The sequence below is a fragment of the Ornithorhynchus anatinus genome, chromosome 3, assembly GCF_004115215.2.
Source record: "Ornithorhynchus anatinus isolate Pmale09 chromosome 3, mOrnAna1.pri.v4, whole genome shotgun sequence".
Taxonomy (NCBI): domain Eukaryota; kingdom Metazoa; phylum Chordata; class Mammalia; order Monotremata; family Ornithorhynchidae; genus Ornithorhynchus; species Ornithorhynchus anatinus.
In genome coordinates, this window is record NC_041730.1 from 122,324,547 (window position 1) to 122,340,724 (window position 16,178).

At 48.0% G+C, this 16,178-nt stretch overlaps 1 protein-coding gene across 2 annotated transcripts in view; it reads left to right on the forward strand.

The window, feature by feature from the left end:
• Positions 1-16,178, forward strand: part of LOC100089875 (dynamin binding protein) — a 129,551-nt gene that overhangs the window by 49,831 nt on the left and 63,542 nt on the right. For both annotated transcript variants that reach the window (XM_029059297.2, XM_039911599.1), the window contains exons 2-3: positions 11,576-11,731; positions 13,787-13,909. In XM_029059297.2, the coding sequence (XP_028915130.1) occupies positions 11,587-11,731; positions 13,787-13,909 (268 nt within the window). In that variant the 5' untranslated portion in view covers positions 11,576-11,586. The remainder of the gene's footprint in view (positions 1-11,575; positions 11,732-13,786; positions 13,910-16,178) is intronic.

Here is a 16,178-nt window from a genome sequence, read left to right on the forward strand (position 1 = left end):
TAGGGCATCAGGGGGCGATGCTGAACTGGGTGAGGAACAAAAAGAGCCTAGTGTGTTAGCGTCTCCTCAGCCAGGGCTTTTGTAGGAGTTTGAAGTGAGTAGTCATTTATGTTTGTACGGGATGAATGTCTCATTGGATGTGTCGGCGGTCCATGAATTCACATGGTGCGTTGGAAGGTCTCGCTTTTCCTGGAGCCAAGAGAGATGGGGGCTGGATGGAGGGAATGTGGGGGTGGGCAGGGCTTCCGGCTAAGTGCGGCCCCAGACTCCAGGCCTGCACCCCACAACCACTCCCATCCACCTAGGGACTGCCTTCCCTAGTCCTTTCCTCAATGTCCAGGAAGCCCCCCCCCCCCCCGCCCCAAAGTCATTTTAGGCAGGAATTGTCTCTCTTTATTGCCGAATTGTACTCTCCAAACGCTTAGTACGGTGCTCTGCGCACAGTAAGCGCTCGATACATATGATTGAATAAGTGAATAAAGATGTTCTCGCTGACATACCGTACTGCCCAAACCAAACTCTATTAGATTTGTTTAAATGACTGTATTTTCTGGAGCTCAAAGCAAGACATGAGGGAAGGAGCTCAACAGATATGTAGGTTCCTTGTGGGTAAGGATTGTGACTACCATCTCTATTGTACTGAACTTTTCCAAGTCCTTAGCACAGTGTTCTACCCACAGTAAATGCTCAATAAACATTATTGATTTCGGGCTCAGTGGATCAAGAGGTTGGGGGAAAAGGGAGGAGGAAAGGGCAGGAAAAGAAGACAGGGAGGGCAGGCACATGTTCACTCAGATGCTCACGTATGTGTTCAGCTAAACTTCCATGTTCTCACTGAGCCAGACACATGCATGCTTGCCCCGGCCCAAGCGTGCTCACTCCTGTACATTAGTGATGATGTTGATGATGGTATTTCTTAAGTGCTTATTATGGGTCAAGCACTGTTCTAAGCGCTGGGGTAGACACAAGGTAATTAGATTGGACCCAGTCCCTGTCGCACATGGGGCTCACAGTCTTAATCCCCATTTTACAGATGGGGGATCTGAGGCCCAGAGAAGTGAAGTGACTTGCCCAAGGTCACACAGCAGACAAGTGGCGGAGTCCAGGATTAGAACCCAGGTCCTTCTGATTTCCAGGCCCAAGTTCTATCCACTAGCAGAACGCTCCCCCAGGCAGGGATGCTTGGAGTGGGATCGAGACCTAACTGTGGAGGTAATAATAATAATATTGGTATTTGTTAAAAGCTTATTATGTGCCGAGCACTGTTCTAAGCACTGGGGTAGATACAAGGTAATCAGGTGGTCCCACGTAGGGCTCACATTCTTCATCCCCATTTTACAGATGAGGTAACTGAGGCACAGAGAAGTTAAGTCCCTTGCCCATGGTCACACAACTGACAGGCTGCAGAGCCGGGATTAGAACCCATGATCTCTGGCTCCCAAGCCAGGGCTCTTTCCGCTGAGCCGTGCTGCTTCATAATAATGAAGATGTCTGTTAAGCGTTTACTATGTCCCAAACACTCTTCTAAGGGCTGGAGTAGATATGAGGTAATCAGGTTGACCCTTGTGGAGCTCATAGTCTTAATCGCCATTTGACAGATGAGGTAACTAAGGTACAGAGAAATGAAGTGACTTGCCCAAAGTCACTAAGATAAGCAGCAGAGCCAGGATTAGAACCCACAACCTCTGACTCCCAAGCCCAGGCTCTTTCTGTTACAGCAGGAGGTTCTTTCTGCTCCAGTGTTCCAGGGAGGGGCACTGAGGGAGGCGGTTTCTGGGAGCAGCAGGACTAGGGGTTCGGGGCAGCCGACGTGGTCGCTGCATGGCTTAGTGGATAGAGCACGGGCCTGGGAGTCAGAAGGACCTGGTTTCTAATCCTCTCTCCGCCACAAGTCTGCTGTGTGACCTAGGACAAGTCACTTCACCTCTCTGGGCCTCAATTACCTCATCTGCAAAATGGGGATTAAGAGTGTTAGCCCTTGTGGGATAGGCACTTGGTCCAATCTAATTAACTAGTATCTACCCCAGTGTTTAGAACAATGCTTGGCACATAGTAAGTCCTTAAAGACTACCATCTGCTGGGGAGGGGCCAATAAAGGGCAAAAATTCAAGAACAAGGGTGACGTACAAGGGAGCGAGAGTAGGGGAAATAAGGTCTTACTTGGGGAGGACCCCTTGGAGATGTGATTTTAATAAAGTTTTGAAGGTGAGGGGGGCTTGCTGCGGCTGAACACACCAAGCACTTACTTCAGTCAATAAATCAATGGTATTTATTGAACATTTACTGTGTGCAGAGCACTGTACTAAGCGCTTGGGAGAGTACAATATATAGAGTCGAGAGACACATTCCCTGCCCACAGGGAGCTTACGGTCTAAAGGGGGAGACAGATATTAATAGAAATAAATTACGGCTAGGGACATGAGTGCCGTGGGGCTGAGAGTGGAGTCAATAAGGGGTGCCAATCCAAGAGCAAGGGCAAAGTAAAAGGAAGTGGGAGAAGAGGAAATGAGGGCTTAGTGGGGGAAGGCCCCTTGCAGATGTGATTTTGATAAGATTTTGACAGTGGGGAGGATATTGCTGCCAAACAAAGAGCTTCGTGGTTCCCACCGGTCCCACTTTAGGTGGCAGGATTGGGGGAAAAATCGATGATGTGTTTCCCGAGACAGGAGGGACAGCAATTTAAGGATCTGCCATTTTCTGTCTCACATCTTGAGACGTCAGTCTGTCACCAAGTTTTCCCCACAGCGTTGAGAGGTCATGAGAAAAGACTGGGCCTCTAGCACCTGCTTGGCAGGTGGGTTGCTGGAAGCTGGTGCTGGTCCTTCCCTTCCAGACCTGATCGACTGTAAGCCCATCAAAGGGCAAGGACTGTCTCTATCTGTTACCGATCTGTACATTCCAAGCGCTTAGTACAGTGCTCTGCACATAGTAAGCGCTCAGTAAATACTATTGAATGAATCGAGAGCCACCTTGGATTCTCTCCTGGGATTTTATCTGGGTCCTCGTTTTGCACCTGCTAAGACCTTTGTTCAGAGAGCAGCTGCTGGGATTATTGATTTGGCAGTTCTGTTTGAAATCCCCGGTTTAGGTAAAAGTTCATAGTACGTGTCCCCTTTCTGGATTTTAGCAGAAGTTCTTAGTTTGTGGTCTCTTCGTGGATTTTAGCAGAAGTTCAGAGTACTGGGTCTATTTCTGGATTCCAGCAGTTCATAGTCTGTGGTCTCTCTGGATTTTAGCAGGAATTGTGTGTGTGCAGACAGTATCCTAGGCCATTCCACCCCTCAATCCTTGGGGCTCCCCATGGGCAAGTCACTGAACTTCTCTATGCCTCAGTTCCCTCATCTGTAAAATGAGGATTAAGACTGTGAGTCCCGTGTGAGACGGGGACTGTGTCCAACCTTATTAACTCGTATCTATCCCAGTGCTTAGGACAGTGCTTGGCACATAGTAAGCACTTAACAAATACTATAATAATTATTATTATTACTGTAGGATTTTAGCAGGGGTTCCCGCTACATGGTATCGCCTTGGGCATTAGCAGAAGGGGAAGGTATCCATGCAGTTACAATGGGTTAATTCTTAGCGTCCAAACAACAATTGCATCTACCAACTCTGTTGTGTCATATTCATCCAAGTGCTTAGTAGCACTCAATCCCCTTGCCCCCTCCTACCTCACCTTGCTACTCTCCTACTACATCCCAGCCCGCACATTTCGCTCCTCTATTGCAGCATGGCTCAGTGGAAAGAGCCTGGGCTTCGGAGTCAGAGGTCATGGGTTGGACTCCCGGCTCTGCCACTCGTCAGCTGTGTGACTGTGGGCAAGTCACTTCACTTCTCTGGGCCTCAGTTCCCTCATCTGTAAAATGGGGATTAACTGTGAGCCTCACGTGGGACAACCTGATGACCCTGTAACTCCCCCCGCGCTTAGTACAGTGCTCTGCACATAGTAAGCGCTTAACAAATGCCAACATTATTATTATTATTATTATTAATGTTAACTTTCTCACTGTACTTTGATCTCATCTATCTCACCTCTGACCTCTCACCCACATCCTGCCTCTGGCCTGGCACGCACTCCCTCCTCACTTGGGACAGACTTCTCCTTCACTTAAAAGTCTTATTGAAGGCACATCTCCTCCAAGAGGCCTTTCCTGACTTAGCCTTCCTTTTCTCTTCTCCCACTCCCTTCTGCATCACGCTGACTTGCCACCTTTATTCATCACCCTCCCAGCCCCACAGCGCTTATGTACATATCTGTAATTTATTTATTTATATTAATGTCTGTCTCCCCACCTAGACTGTAAGCTCATTGTGGGCAGGGAATGTTTGGGAACGTCTGTTTATTGTTATATTGTACACTCCCAAGCACTTAGTACAGTGCTCTGCACACAGTAAACATATAAGCAGCGTGGCTCAGTGGAAAGAGCCCAGGCTTGGGAGTCAGAGGTCATGGGTTCGAATCCAGGCTCTGCCACTTGTCAGCTGTGTGACTGTGGGCAAGCTGCTTCACTTCTCAGTGCCTCAGTTACCTCATCTGTAAAATGGGGATTAACTGTGAGCATCCCGTGGGACAACCTGATGACCCCGTATCTCCCCCAGGGCTTAGAACAGTGCTCGGCACATAGTAAACGCTTAACAAATACCAACATTATTATTATTATTATTATTAAATATGAATGAGTGAATGAATGTAGTGAACACAGTAAATGCTCAGTAAATGCCATTATTGAATGCTTGGTTGATTCTCCTTTCTGCCTCACCTTTCTTTTCCTTTCTCTTTCTCCACCGTAAAGCCAGTCCTCTTCCCCCCGTTCAGTCCTGGTCCTTTGCTCATAGTTAGGATCAATCATTCAATGCTGTTTAATAATAATAATAGTATTTGTGAAGTGCTTACTATGTGCAGAGCACTGTTCTAAGCACTGGGGTAGATACAGAGTAATCAGGTTATCCCGTGTGAGGCTCACAGTTAATCTCCATTTTACAGATGAGGTAACTGAGGTACAGAGAAGTTAAGTGACTTGCCCACAGTCACACAGCTGACAAGTGGCAGAGCTACTTGACAAGTGGCAGTGGCAGAGCTAGAGAAGCAGCGTGGCTCAGTGGAAAGAGCACGGGCTTTGGAGTCAGAGCTCATGGGTTCGAATCCCGGTTCGGCCACTTGTCAGCTGTGTGACTTTGGGCAAGTCACTTCACTTCTCGGTGCCTCAGTTACCTCATCTGTAAAATGGGGATTAAGACTGTGAGCCCCACGTGGGACAACCTGATTCCCCTGTGTCTACCCCAGCGCTTAGAACAGTGCTCGGCACATAGTAAGCGCTTAACAAATACCAACATTATTATTATTATTAGCTAGGATTCGAAGCCATGACCTCTGGCTCCCAAGCCCGGGCTCTTTCCACTGAGCCACGCTGCTTCTCGCTGCTTCTTTGTTGAATGCTTACTGTGTGCAGAGCACTGTACTAAGCACTCGGGGAGAGTACAGTATAACACAGTTGGCATTTTGTTAAGGGTTCCCTTTACCTCCTTCACATGCTCAGCTGAACTATGACAGTCAGCTTTTGTATCAGGGAAAGCAGACAAGAGTCCTTTCCATAATTCTGCTTGTAAAAGTAAAACAAACAACATCAAGGCCCAGGTTTCTGACCCTTCTTAGACACTTGGAGCCAAGAATTTCTGTCTACAAGTGAAGTCCTTCATTTCTATTTTACAAATGAAAATAGCTATTTTGTAACTTGACCCACCCTCCGGGGTGTGTTTGTGAGGGATAGCTCACTCATTCCAACGGGGTGGAAGGTCAATATTTAGTCAGATTCCCTCCAGAGTCTAGTCGAGAAGTAGCGAGGCCTGGTCGGAAAGAACCCCGGGCCTGCCTAGTCGAGAAGTAGCGAGGCCTGGTCGGAAAGAACCCCGGGCCCTGAGAGGCGGGACCAGGATTCTAATCCCGACTCTGCACCCTACCTGCTGTGTGACTTGGGGCAAGTTGCATAACTTCCCCATGCCTTAGTTTCCTCATCTGTAAAATGCAGACTAAATACCTGTTCTCCCTCCTACTTAGATTGTGAACCCTGTGTGGGACAGAGACTGTGTGTGACTTGTATTCACCCCAGCACTTTTTTTTAATGGTATTTAAGTGCTTACTACGTGTCAAACACTGTTCTAAGCGCCTGGGTAGGTACCGGTTGATTAGGTCAGACACAGTCCTGGCCTGCATGGGGCTCACCGCCTTTGCAGGAGGGAGAACAGGCACCTCCATTTTGCAGTTGAGGAAACTGAGGCACAAAGAAGTGAAGTGACTTGCTCAAGGCCACACAGCAAGCTATTGGAAGATCTGAGATTAGAACCCAGGTCCTTCTGACTCCCAGGCTCGTGCTGTCTCCACTAGTCCACACTGCTTCCTAGTACACTATACAGTGCTTGGCACATAATATACATATAACAAATACCACTGTTTTATTATTTTTCTCTCTCCCTTGGTGGCTAGTGAGGTACTTTGAAAGACATATGCCCTCTCCACTCCACTTTGCAAATTATTGAGCAGTTTTCCAACCTGCTGTCCTCCCACCTCTGCTCTCGAGTTTTGTACATAGATCATATCAGGCACGGTCTGTGACTGCTTCTTCTGTACCTCGCTCTTGATTCTTCTGCCTCTGTCCCCCTGCTCCTATTATCCCCTCAGCCTGGAACTCCTTCTCCCAGCCCCAAATCAATGAGATCATTGCTCTCCCATTTTTAAAGGCCTCCGAAAACACCACCTCCATCAGGAAGCCTTCCCCAACTCATTCCCAGCAGCCCAAACGTGTCAACTCAACAACCACCAGTAGCACGTAGGCACTTTAATCCTTTCCTCAGCCCTCATGTACACATCTCTTTATTTAGTCCGTGACCTTGGCGTTATCCTCAACTCACCTCTCTCATTCAGCCCACGTGTTCCATCTCTCACTAATCCGTCGGTTCTGCCATCACAGCATCGCCGTTCCTGTTAAATGTTGGGTCAGACCCTGAAGTCTTTGGGGCTAAGTTGGGATCGAATGGGGTTCAGTGAGACCCTAAATATCCAAGCTAACCAGAGAATAGCCACTCAATGCCCCCTTTGAGGTTTCAGGCCTATGAAACTGCAGAAAGAGCATCCCTGGGCCTGTGGAAGTGGTAAGAGACACTTCCCTGAGACATTCAGGGCCCACTGAATGTCCAGTTGGAGATCTAGAGCCAACCAATATGTACTGTGCTATGAGGCCTGGCTGCTCTGGGTAGGATGGTGGGATCACCATCCTTACTCTCTGTGGCCAGGTTTTACTCCTCCGGTCTTCAGGCCCACAACTACATAATTTTTGTTGTGAAAAAATCCAGATTCATCTCCTGGGACTTAAAGGACCGGTTTTACAGTGTACTGAGGTGGACTCCTCACATTTTAGTATTCATCTTAGTCCTCAAAAGAGCTTTCTCTGAAAAATGGAGTGAGAGAGAAACTTACCTGCCCTGGACATCTGGGGTCTGGTCCTGCCTAATGCAGTACCAGCTCCTGTAAAAGCCAGTCTGAGGCCATCAAATCAGATGTGCTGGAGGCCTAACAGGAAGTGACTAGAAAGCCAGAGAGGCCAAAGGGTACTTCAGAGTGAGGGAGGTTGTCCAGAGACGAGTATTCAGACATTTCCCGTTTGGCACTGGGCATTTCCAGTTTGATCGGGGCAGAGCTTCGCTCCTGTCTCTCCCCCACCTCCCTTCCTCCCGCCCTTCTCCACCACCCAACCCGGAGGGCTGGGAGGCTGGCCAAACCTGACTAGGTTGGTTGGGGGGTCATCCGGTCCCAGCCCCAGAGGACTAAGGGCTTTCGGAAGCTCTTGCAGGATTCCAAAGAGCGTATGCTGGGTTCTTGTCTGTTTGGTCCCCTCTGGTGACCAGGCAATGTCCCTGCAGCCTTTTCCCAACACCAAGCACAAATTTCTGGGTCAAGGATGCCTGCTTAACAGTAGCAACCAGGTTCCTTGACTGTTGGGTTTTGGTTTTTTTCCTCTTCCTTCTGACAGAAAGTACAAATGAGTAGAGAAGTGGTCAAAAAACAAGAAGGCTGCCTGTGTGTGTGAGTGTGTGTATGCATACATGCATACTTGAAAATAAGTAACAATTATCTAACCAATAGAGTTTTCTTATCAGTCCTCCCTCCTGTGGAGGTGCATCATCATCATCACCAATATTCGTAAGTGCTTACTGTGTGCAGAGCACTGTACTAAGCACTTGGGAGAGTGAGCACAGCGTGGCTTAGTGGAAAGAGCACGGGCTTGGAAGTCAGAGGACGTGGGTTCTAATCCCAACTCCGCCACTTGTCTGCTGTGTGACCTTGGGCAAGTCACTTAACTTCTCTGTGCCTCAGTTACCTCATCTGTAAAAGGGAGATTAAAGGTGTGAGCCCCACGTGGGACAACCAGATTACTGTCTATCCACCCCAGCGCTTGGAACAGTGCTTGGCACATAGTAATCGCTTAAATACCACAATTATTATAATTATTATTACAATATAACAGAGTTGGTAGACACATTTCCTGCCCACAGTGGGCTCACAGTCTAAAGGAGGAGACAGGTATTAATATAAATTACAGATTATGTACAGAGATGTACAGCGTGGCTGGAGAAGCAGCGTGGCTCAGTGGAAAGAGCATGGGCTTTGGAGTCAGGGCTCATGAGTTCGAATCCCAGCTCTGCCACTTGTCGGCTGTGTGACTGTGGGCAAGTCACTTAACTTCTCTGTGCCTCAGTTCCCTCATCTGTAAAATGGGGATTAAGACTGTGAGCCCCACGTGGGACAACCTGATTCCCCTATGTCTACCCCAGCGCTTAGAACAGTGCTCGGCACATAGTAAGCGCTTAACATATACCAACATTATTATTATTATTATTATTATGTACATAAATTCTGAGGGTGGGGTGAATACCAAGTGTCCTAAGGGTAATTTCCAGGGCTGTTGAATATTTTACTTCAAATATTTGTAACGGATTCTCATCAGCATCTCCTACTCTGACACACAAAATCATTGCATTGATTCTAGAATTTTACTAGTTGACTTTGGCACTGCAGATTCATTCATAAAAAACATTGACCTTGCCTCGAAATTTCGGCCTTTGTAATACCACTACCAAAAATATAATGAACCTGATCATAGTAGCCTTGGGTAAGTGTGGAAAAAATAGGGCAGTACTATTGTTGCAGGTATTATTTTACATTTTTATCAGCATTGTTACGGTTGATTTGGGGGGAAATTTCCCTGGTCCCTCTTATGTGTGATAGTGAGGTATTTAGCATAATGCTCCCCACAGGATGTTTATATGTATATGGAAAGCTCTAGTCAGAGGATGAAGGAAGGTTATTATCTCGAATCTGTCACCCCATTAACTCCCTTGGGTAATAATTATAAAATGACTTGCAGTGATTTACATTCTTTCATACTTTCCCAATCGCCTAGTAGAGTGTGCTGCTCACAGTAAGTGCTCAATAAATACCGTTGACTGACTGTCTGACTACTGGACAGTACTTATTCACAGTACTCACAGTACTCACAATACTCACTCCCTCAGTGAACTCATTCGCTCTCACGGTTTTGGCTACCATCTCTACACAGATGACACGCAGATCTAATAATAATAATAATAATAATGTTGGTATTTGTTAAGCGCTTACTATGTGCCGAGCACTGTTCTAAGCGCTGGGGTAGACATAGGGGAAGCAGGTTGTCCCACGTGGGGCTCACAGTCTTAATCCCCATTTTACAGATGAGGGAACTGAGGCACAGAGAAGTTAAGTGACTTGCCCACAGTCACACAGCCGACAAGTGGCAGAGCTGGAATTCGAACTCATGAGCCCTGACTCCAAAGCCCGTGCTCTTTCCACTGAGCCACGCTGCTTCTCCTGAGCCACGCTGCTTCTCCTGAGCCACTCTGCTTCTCCTACATCTCTGCCCCGTCCTCTCCCCCTCCCTTCGGGCTCGCATCTCCTCCTGCCTCCGGGACATCTCCACCTGGATGTCGGCCCGCCACCTAAAACTCAACGTGAGCAAGACTGAGCTCCTCATCTTCCCTCCCAAACCCAGTCCTCTCCCAGACTTGTATATCACCGTGGATGGCACGACCGTCCTTCCCGTCTCTCGGGCCCGCGATCTCGGTGTCATCCTTGACTCGTCTCTCTCGTTCACCCCACGCATCCTATCCCTTACCGAGACCTGCCGGTTTCACCTTTACGATATAGCCAAGATCCGCCCTTTCCTCTCCACCCAAACGGCTACCTTACTGCTACGGGCTCTCGTTATATCCCGGCTAGACTACCGTGTCGGCCTTCTCTCTGACCTCCCTTCCTCCTCTCTCGCCCTGCTCCGGTCTGTTCTTCACTCCGTTGCCCAGCTCATCTTCCTGCAGAAACAATCTGGGCATGTCACTCCCCTTCTTAAACACCTCCAGTGGTTGCCTATCGACCTCCGCTCCAAACAAAAACTCCTCACTCAAGGCTTCAAGGCTCTCCATCACCTTGCCCCTTCCTACCTCTCCTCCCTTCTCTCTTTCCACCGCCCACCCCGCACGCTCTGCTCCTCTGCCGCCCACCTCCTCGCCGTCCCTCGGTCTCGCCTATCCCGCCGTCGACCCCCGGGCCACGTCCTCCCGCGGTCCCGGAACGCCCTCCCTCCTCGCCTCCGCCAAACCGATTCTCTTTTCCCCTCTTCAAAACCCTACTTAAAACTCACCTCCTCCAAGAGGCCTTCCCAGACTGAGCTCCTCTTCTCCCTCTACTCCCTCTACCACCCCCCCTTCACCTCTCCGCAGCTAAACCCTCTTTTCCCCCCTTTCCCTCTGCTCCTCCCCCTCTCCCTTCCCCTCCCCTCAGCACTGTACTCGTCCGCTCAACTGTATATATTTTCATTACCCTATTCATTTTGTTAATGAAATGTACATCGCCTCGATTCTATTTAGTTGCCGTTGTTTTTATGAGATGTTCTTCCCCTTGACTCTATTTATTGCCATCGTTCTCGACTGTCCGTCTCCCCCGATTAGACCGTAAGCCCGTCAAACGGCAGGGACCGTCTCTATCTGTTGCCGACTTGTTCATTCCAAGCGCTTAGTACAGTGCTCTGCACATAGTAAGCGCTCAATAAATACTATTGAATGAATGAATACTTATTGGGAGTAAAATTATTGAGTTGTCTCTATTGGGCATTTTCAGTTCTAACTGGGTTTCATCGTATTCAGTGCTGAGTCTATTTGTTTCTTAATGATATTTGTTACTATGTTCCAGGAGCTGTACTAAGCCCTGGGGTGATACAGAATAATCAGGTTCCACAGTGCCTGTCTCGCAAAGGGCTCACAGTCCCATTTTATAGACGAGGGAACTGAGGACCAGAGAAATGAAGTAATGGTCAAACAGCAGACAACTGGCAGAGCTGGGATTAGAACCTCTGGCTCCTACGTCCTGGCTCTTTCCACTAAGCCTCCCCGTTTCGCCAGTCGAATCACTGCTTAATGCTAGAACTTTGGGGCCGACAGGGTAGGTGGGATCTTGTCCCGGGCCTTTCAAAACGACTGTCTGTTCTCCTTGCAGGTACCTGAGCCATGGAGGCTGGCTCGGTGGTACGAGCCGTCTTTGACTTCTGCCCTAGTGTCTCAGAGGAGCTGCCCCTCTTTGTTGGGGACATCATCGAGGTGCTGGCCGTTGTGGATGAGTTTTGGCTCCTGGGAAAGAAAGAGGATGTTACAGGTGAGATGGCCACCACTCCCGTTGCATACATAAAACCACCTCCCTGGCCTGGCTCCTGTCCAGGGAGCAGCTGAGTTTGAAATAGAGGGGATGGAGCCTTGTGGTTCATTCATTCATTCAATCATATTTATTAAGCACTTATTGTTATGGAGCACTGTATTAAGCCCTTGGGGAAGTATAGTACAACAATAAACAGACAATAAATAATAAACACATTCCCTCCCCACAACAAGCTGACAGTATAGAGGGAGTACAGTCTGTGGTCCAGAGCAAACTGGTTTGGCTTTTTGCTTTTGCACCATTCCACCTCCCTTATCCTTCTCTTTCCCTTCCTTTGAAACCCATATCATCCACTTCTGCCACCCAGTTCGGATACTAGTCATGATCATCTATCACCACTCCCCACTAGCCCCAGGCCCCACCTCCAACTTTTTGAACCATTATGCTCCCTTTCTCCCGTTACTTCTCCCTTTTTTTCATTCCTACATTTATCTTTGGGGACTTCAATATCCACATCCTGCCTCTGGTCTGGAATGCCCTCTCTCTTCATATCCGACAGATGATCGCTCTCCCTACCTTCGAAGCCTTATTAAAACCACATCACTTCCAAGAGGTCTTCCCTGACTAAGCCCTCATGTCCTCTTCTCTCTTCCCTTCTGTGTCACCCTTGCACTTAGATTTGCACCCTCATTCAACCCTCCCTCAGCCCCACAGCACTTATATCCATATCTGTAATTTATTTATAATAATCTCTATCTCCCTGTCTAGACCGTGAGCTCATTATGGGCAGGAAACATGCCTACCAACTGTTTTGTATTATACTCTCCCAAGCACATAGAAAAGTAGTCTGCAAACAGTAAGTGCTGAATAAATAAAATTGATCAATTGATTCTATCTACCCCATACTCCTTTCAGTCAATCAGTCAGTCAATAAGTTTTAAATGCTTACTGTGTGCAGAATACAGTACTGAGTCATTGGGAGAGTACAATATAACAATAAACAAGACACATTCTCTGCCACAAAGAGCTTACAGCCTATAGGGAAAACAGACACTAATATAAATAAATTACAGATATGTAGTAAGTGTGAGGCTGGGATGGGGGCTGAAAAAAGGGAGCAAGTCAGGTTGACATAGAAGGGAGTGAGAGAAGAGGAAAAGAAGGCTTTCATGCCTAGTCATCTTCTGGGTTTCATCAGAAAGGCAGGAGGCTACAGAAAAGTACTTTTCTGTACCTTCCCCATCCCATCACATCTTGGTCCCCTCGTCGTCCCATCGTAATAATAGTAATAATGGTATTTGTTCAGCGCTTATTATGTGCCAAGCACTGTCCTAACTGCTGGGGTAGATACAAGTTAATCAAGTCCCTGTTCCACATGGGGCTCACAGTCTTAATCCCCATTTTACAGATGAAGTAACTGAGGCATAGAGAAGCAACATGGCATAGTGGATAGAGCACAGGCCTGGGAGCTTAAGGTCATGGGTTCTAATCCAGATCCACCACTCGTCTGCTGTATGATCTTGGGCAAGTCACTTCACTTCTCTGGGCCTCAGTTACCTCTTCTGTAAAATGGGGATTGATTGTGAGCCCCAAGTGGGACAGGGACTGTGTCCAACCCGACTAGCCTATACCTTCCCCGTTGCTAGGTATAGTTCCTGGCACATAGTAAGCGCTCAACAAATACCACAATTATTATTATTATTATTAAGGTCACCCAGCAGACAAGTCATAGAGCTGGGACTAGAACCTAGGGCCTTCTGACTCCCAGGCCCATACTCTATCAATGAGGCCACACTGCTTCTAAGGTGGAGGAAATATTACTTTCTTGCCTCAACTTATTCATGTTTTCTGCAGTTTTTATCGTTGTTTCAATCAGCCTGCCAAGCCAAACTCAATTGTGATCTCTGGAGAGGTAGGCACTGTGCCTTCTCTGTGGACATGCGGTTATTGCCCCTGCAAGGCAAGGTAAACACGCAATCTCAGGGAAGGCTATGCCACTATGTGCCAGTCCTTCAGGAGGAACAGAGTCTGAGCAATGTTGGCTTCTCTTTCCAGGCCAGTTCCCCAGCAGCTTCGTGGAACTTGTGACCATACCCGGCCTGAAACAGGGAGAGAGGCTGTTCGTCTGCACCTGTGATTTTACTTCCCAGGACCCGGGAAGCCTCTCCCTCCAAAGAGGTAAATCTGATGGTCCATTCCGAAGCCACGAGGCTATCTGAGTCGTGATCAGGGGCATCTTTCCCAACTTGGTGTCCCCAGGGCGTGGCACCTGGCGAGGTTGCAAGTGCCCACCTCAGGCTTAGGATAAGAAAATTGGTATTTAGAAATGGTATTTGTTAAATGCTTACTATGTTCTAAGCACTTTCTAAGTGCTGGGGTAGATTCGAGGTCATCAGGTCCGACACAGACCGTCCCTATCTTAGTAGAAGGGAGGAGAGACATTGAGTCCCTCTTTTGCAAATGAGAAAAATGAAGTCTGGAGAGGTTAAGTGACTTGTCCAAGGTCACGCAGCAGGGACGTGGCAAAGCCAGGATTAGAACCCAGGTCCTCTGGCTCATGCATCCATTCAATTGTCTTTATTGAGTGCTTACTATGTGCAGAGCACTGTACTAAGCACCTGGGAGAATACAATACAACAGTAAACAGGCACATTCCCTGCCCAAAACGAGCTGACCACGCTGCTTTTCTTGACTGGATTCTTGCTTCTGTTAAAGTTGAATATTACAGGGCCTCCAGAGGCAGGACCTGAAAGATTTGGGGGATAGAAAGGAAGACTGTGGGGGAAAGAGGAATGGGACAGATCCTCATCCCCAGCATCTTCTGATGCCTCCCCTTGTCTGGAAATTGTAGTGACACAGCCCAAAGGGACCAGGTTTTTTTTGCTTTGTTTTTTTATTCAGTCATATTTATTGAGCGCTTATTGTGTGCAGAGCACTGTACTAAGTGCTTGGGAAAGTACAGTGCAGCAGTAAAGAGAGACAAACCCTGCCCACAACGAGCTCACAGTCTGGAGGGGGGAGACAGACATCAATACAAGTAAACAGACATCAATGTAAATAAATAAAATTACAGACATATACATAAGTGCTGTGGGGCTGGGAGAGGGGGAGAGCAAACGGAGAAAGTGAGGGTGACAGAGAAGGGAGTGGGAGATGAGGAAAAGTGGGGCTTAGTCTGGGAAGGAGATGTGCCTTTGGTAACGCTTTGAAGCGGAGGAGAGTAATTGGCGGATTTCAGGAGGGAGGAAGTTCCAGGCCAGAGGTAGGACGTGGGCCAGAAGTCGGCGGCGAGACAGGCGAGATGGAGAGACAGTGAGAAGGTTAGCACCAGAGGAGCGAAATATGCGGGCTGGGTTGTAGAAGGAGAGAAGCGAGGAGGGTGCTTACTTCACGCCGAGTGCTGTACTAAGCTCCGGGGTAGATACAGGATAATCAAATCAGACCCAATCCCTGTCCCGATTTGCAGATGAGGTAACTGAGGTACCAAGAAGTTAAGTGACTTACTGGAGTTTACAGAGCTGACAAGCTGGCATTAGAACCCAGGGCCTTCGACTCCCAGGCCCGTGTTCTTTCCATGCTGCAGTGGATGGTGGAGGCTCTGGCTCAACTGGCCCACTCTTGGCTCTTTGGCCGCTGGCACCATGGGGTAGAAATGGTGACAGTGCGGTTATGGGTAAGCCATGTTGGCCAGGGTGGCCACCAATAATAATAATAATGTTGGTATTTATTAAGCTCTTACCACGTGCAGAGCACTGTTCTAAGCGCTGGGGTAGATACAGGGTAATCAAGTTGTCCCACGTGAGGCTCACAGTTAATCCCAATATTACAGATGAGGTAACTGAAGCACAGAGAAGTTAAGTGACTTGCCCACAGTCACACAGCTGACAAGTGGCAGAGTGGGATTCGAACCCATGACCTCTGACTCCCAAGCCCGGGCTCTTTCCACTGAGCCACACTTCTGCATGGCTGCGATTAATAATAATTGTGGTATTTGTTTAATGTGCCAGGCACTGTACGAAGGACTAGGGTGAATACAAGCAAATTGGGTTCATTCATTAATTCAATTGTATTTATCAAGCGCTTACTGTGTGCAGAGCACTGTACTAAGTGCTTGGAACGTATGGTTCGGCAACAGATAAAGACAATCCCTGCCCAACAACGGGCTCACAGTCTAAAAAGGGGAGACAGACAACAAAACAAAACACAGTCCCCATCCCACGGGGGGCTCACAGTCTCAAACCCCATTTTCCAGCTGAGGTAACTGAGGCCCAGAGAAGTGAAGTGACTTGACCAAGGTCACACAGCAAACAAGTGGTGGAGCTGGGATTGGAACCCATGACCTTCTGACTCCCAGGCCTGTGCTCTATGCACTACGCCATGCTACCGTCACGGCCACCATTCTGGAGAAATCATCAGAGGCTCCAGTAGTAATAATAATAATACTGGT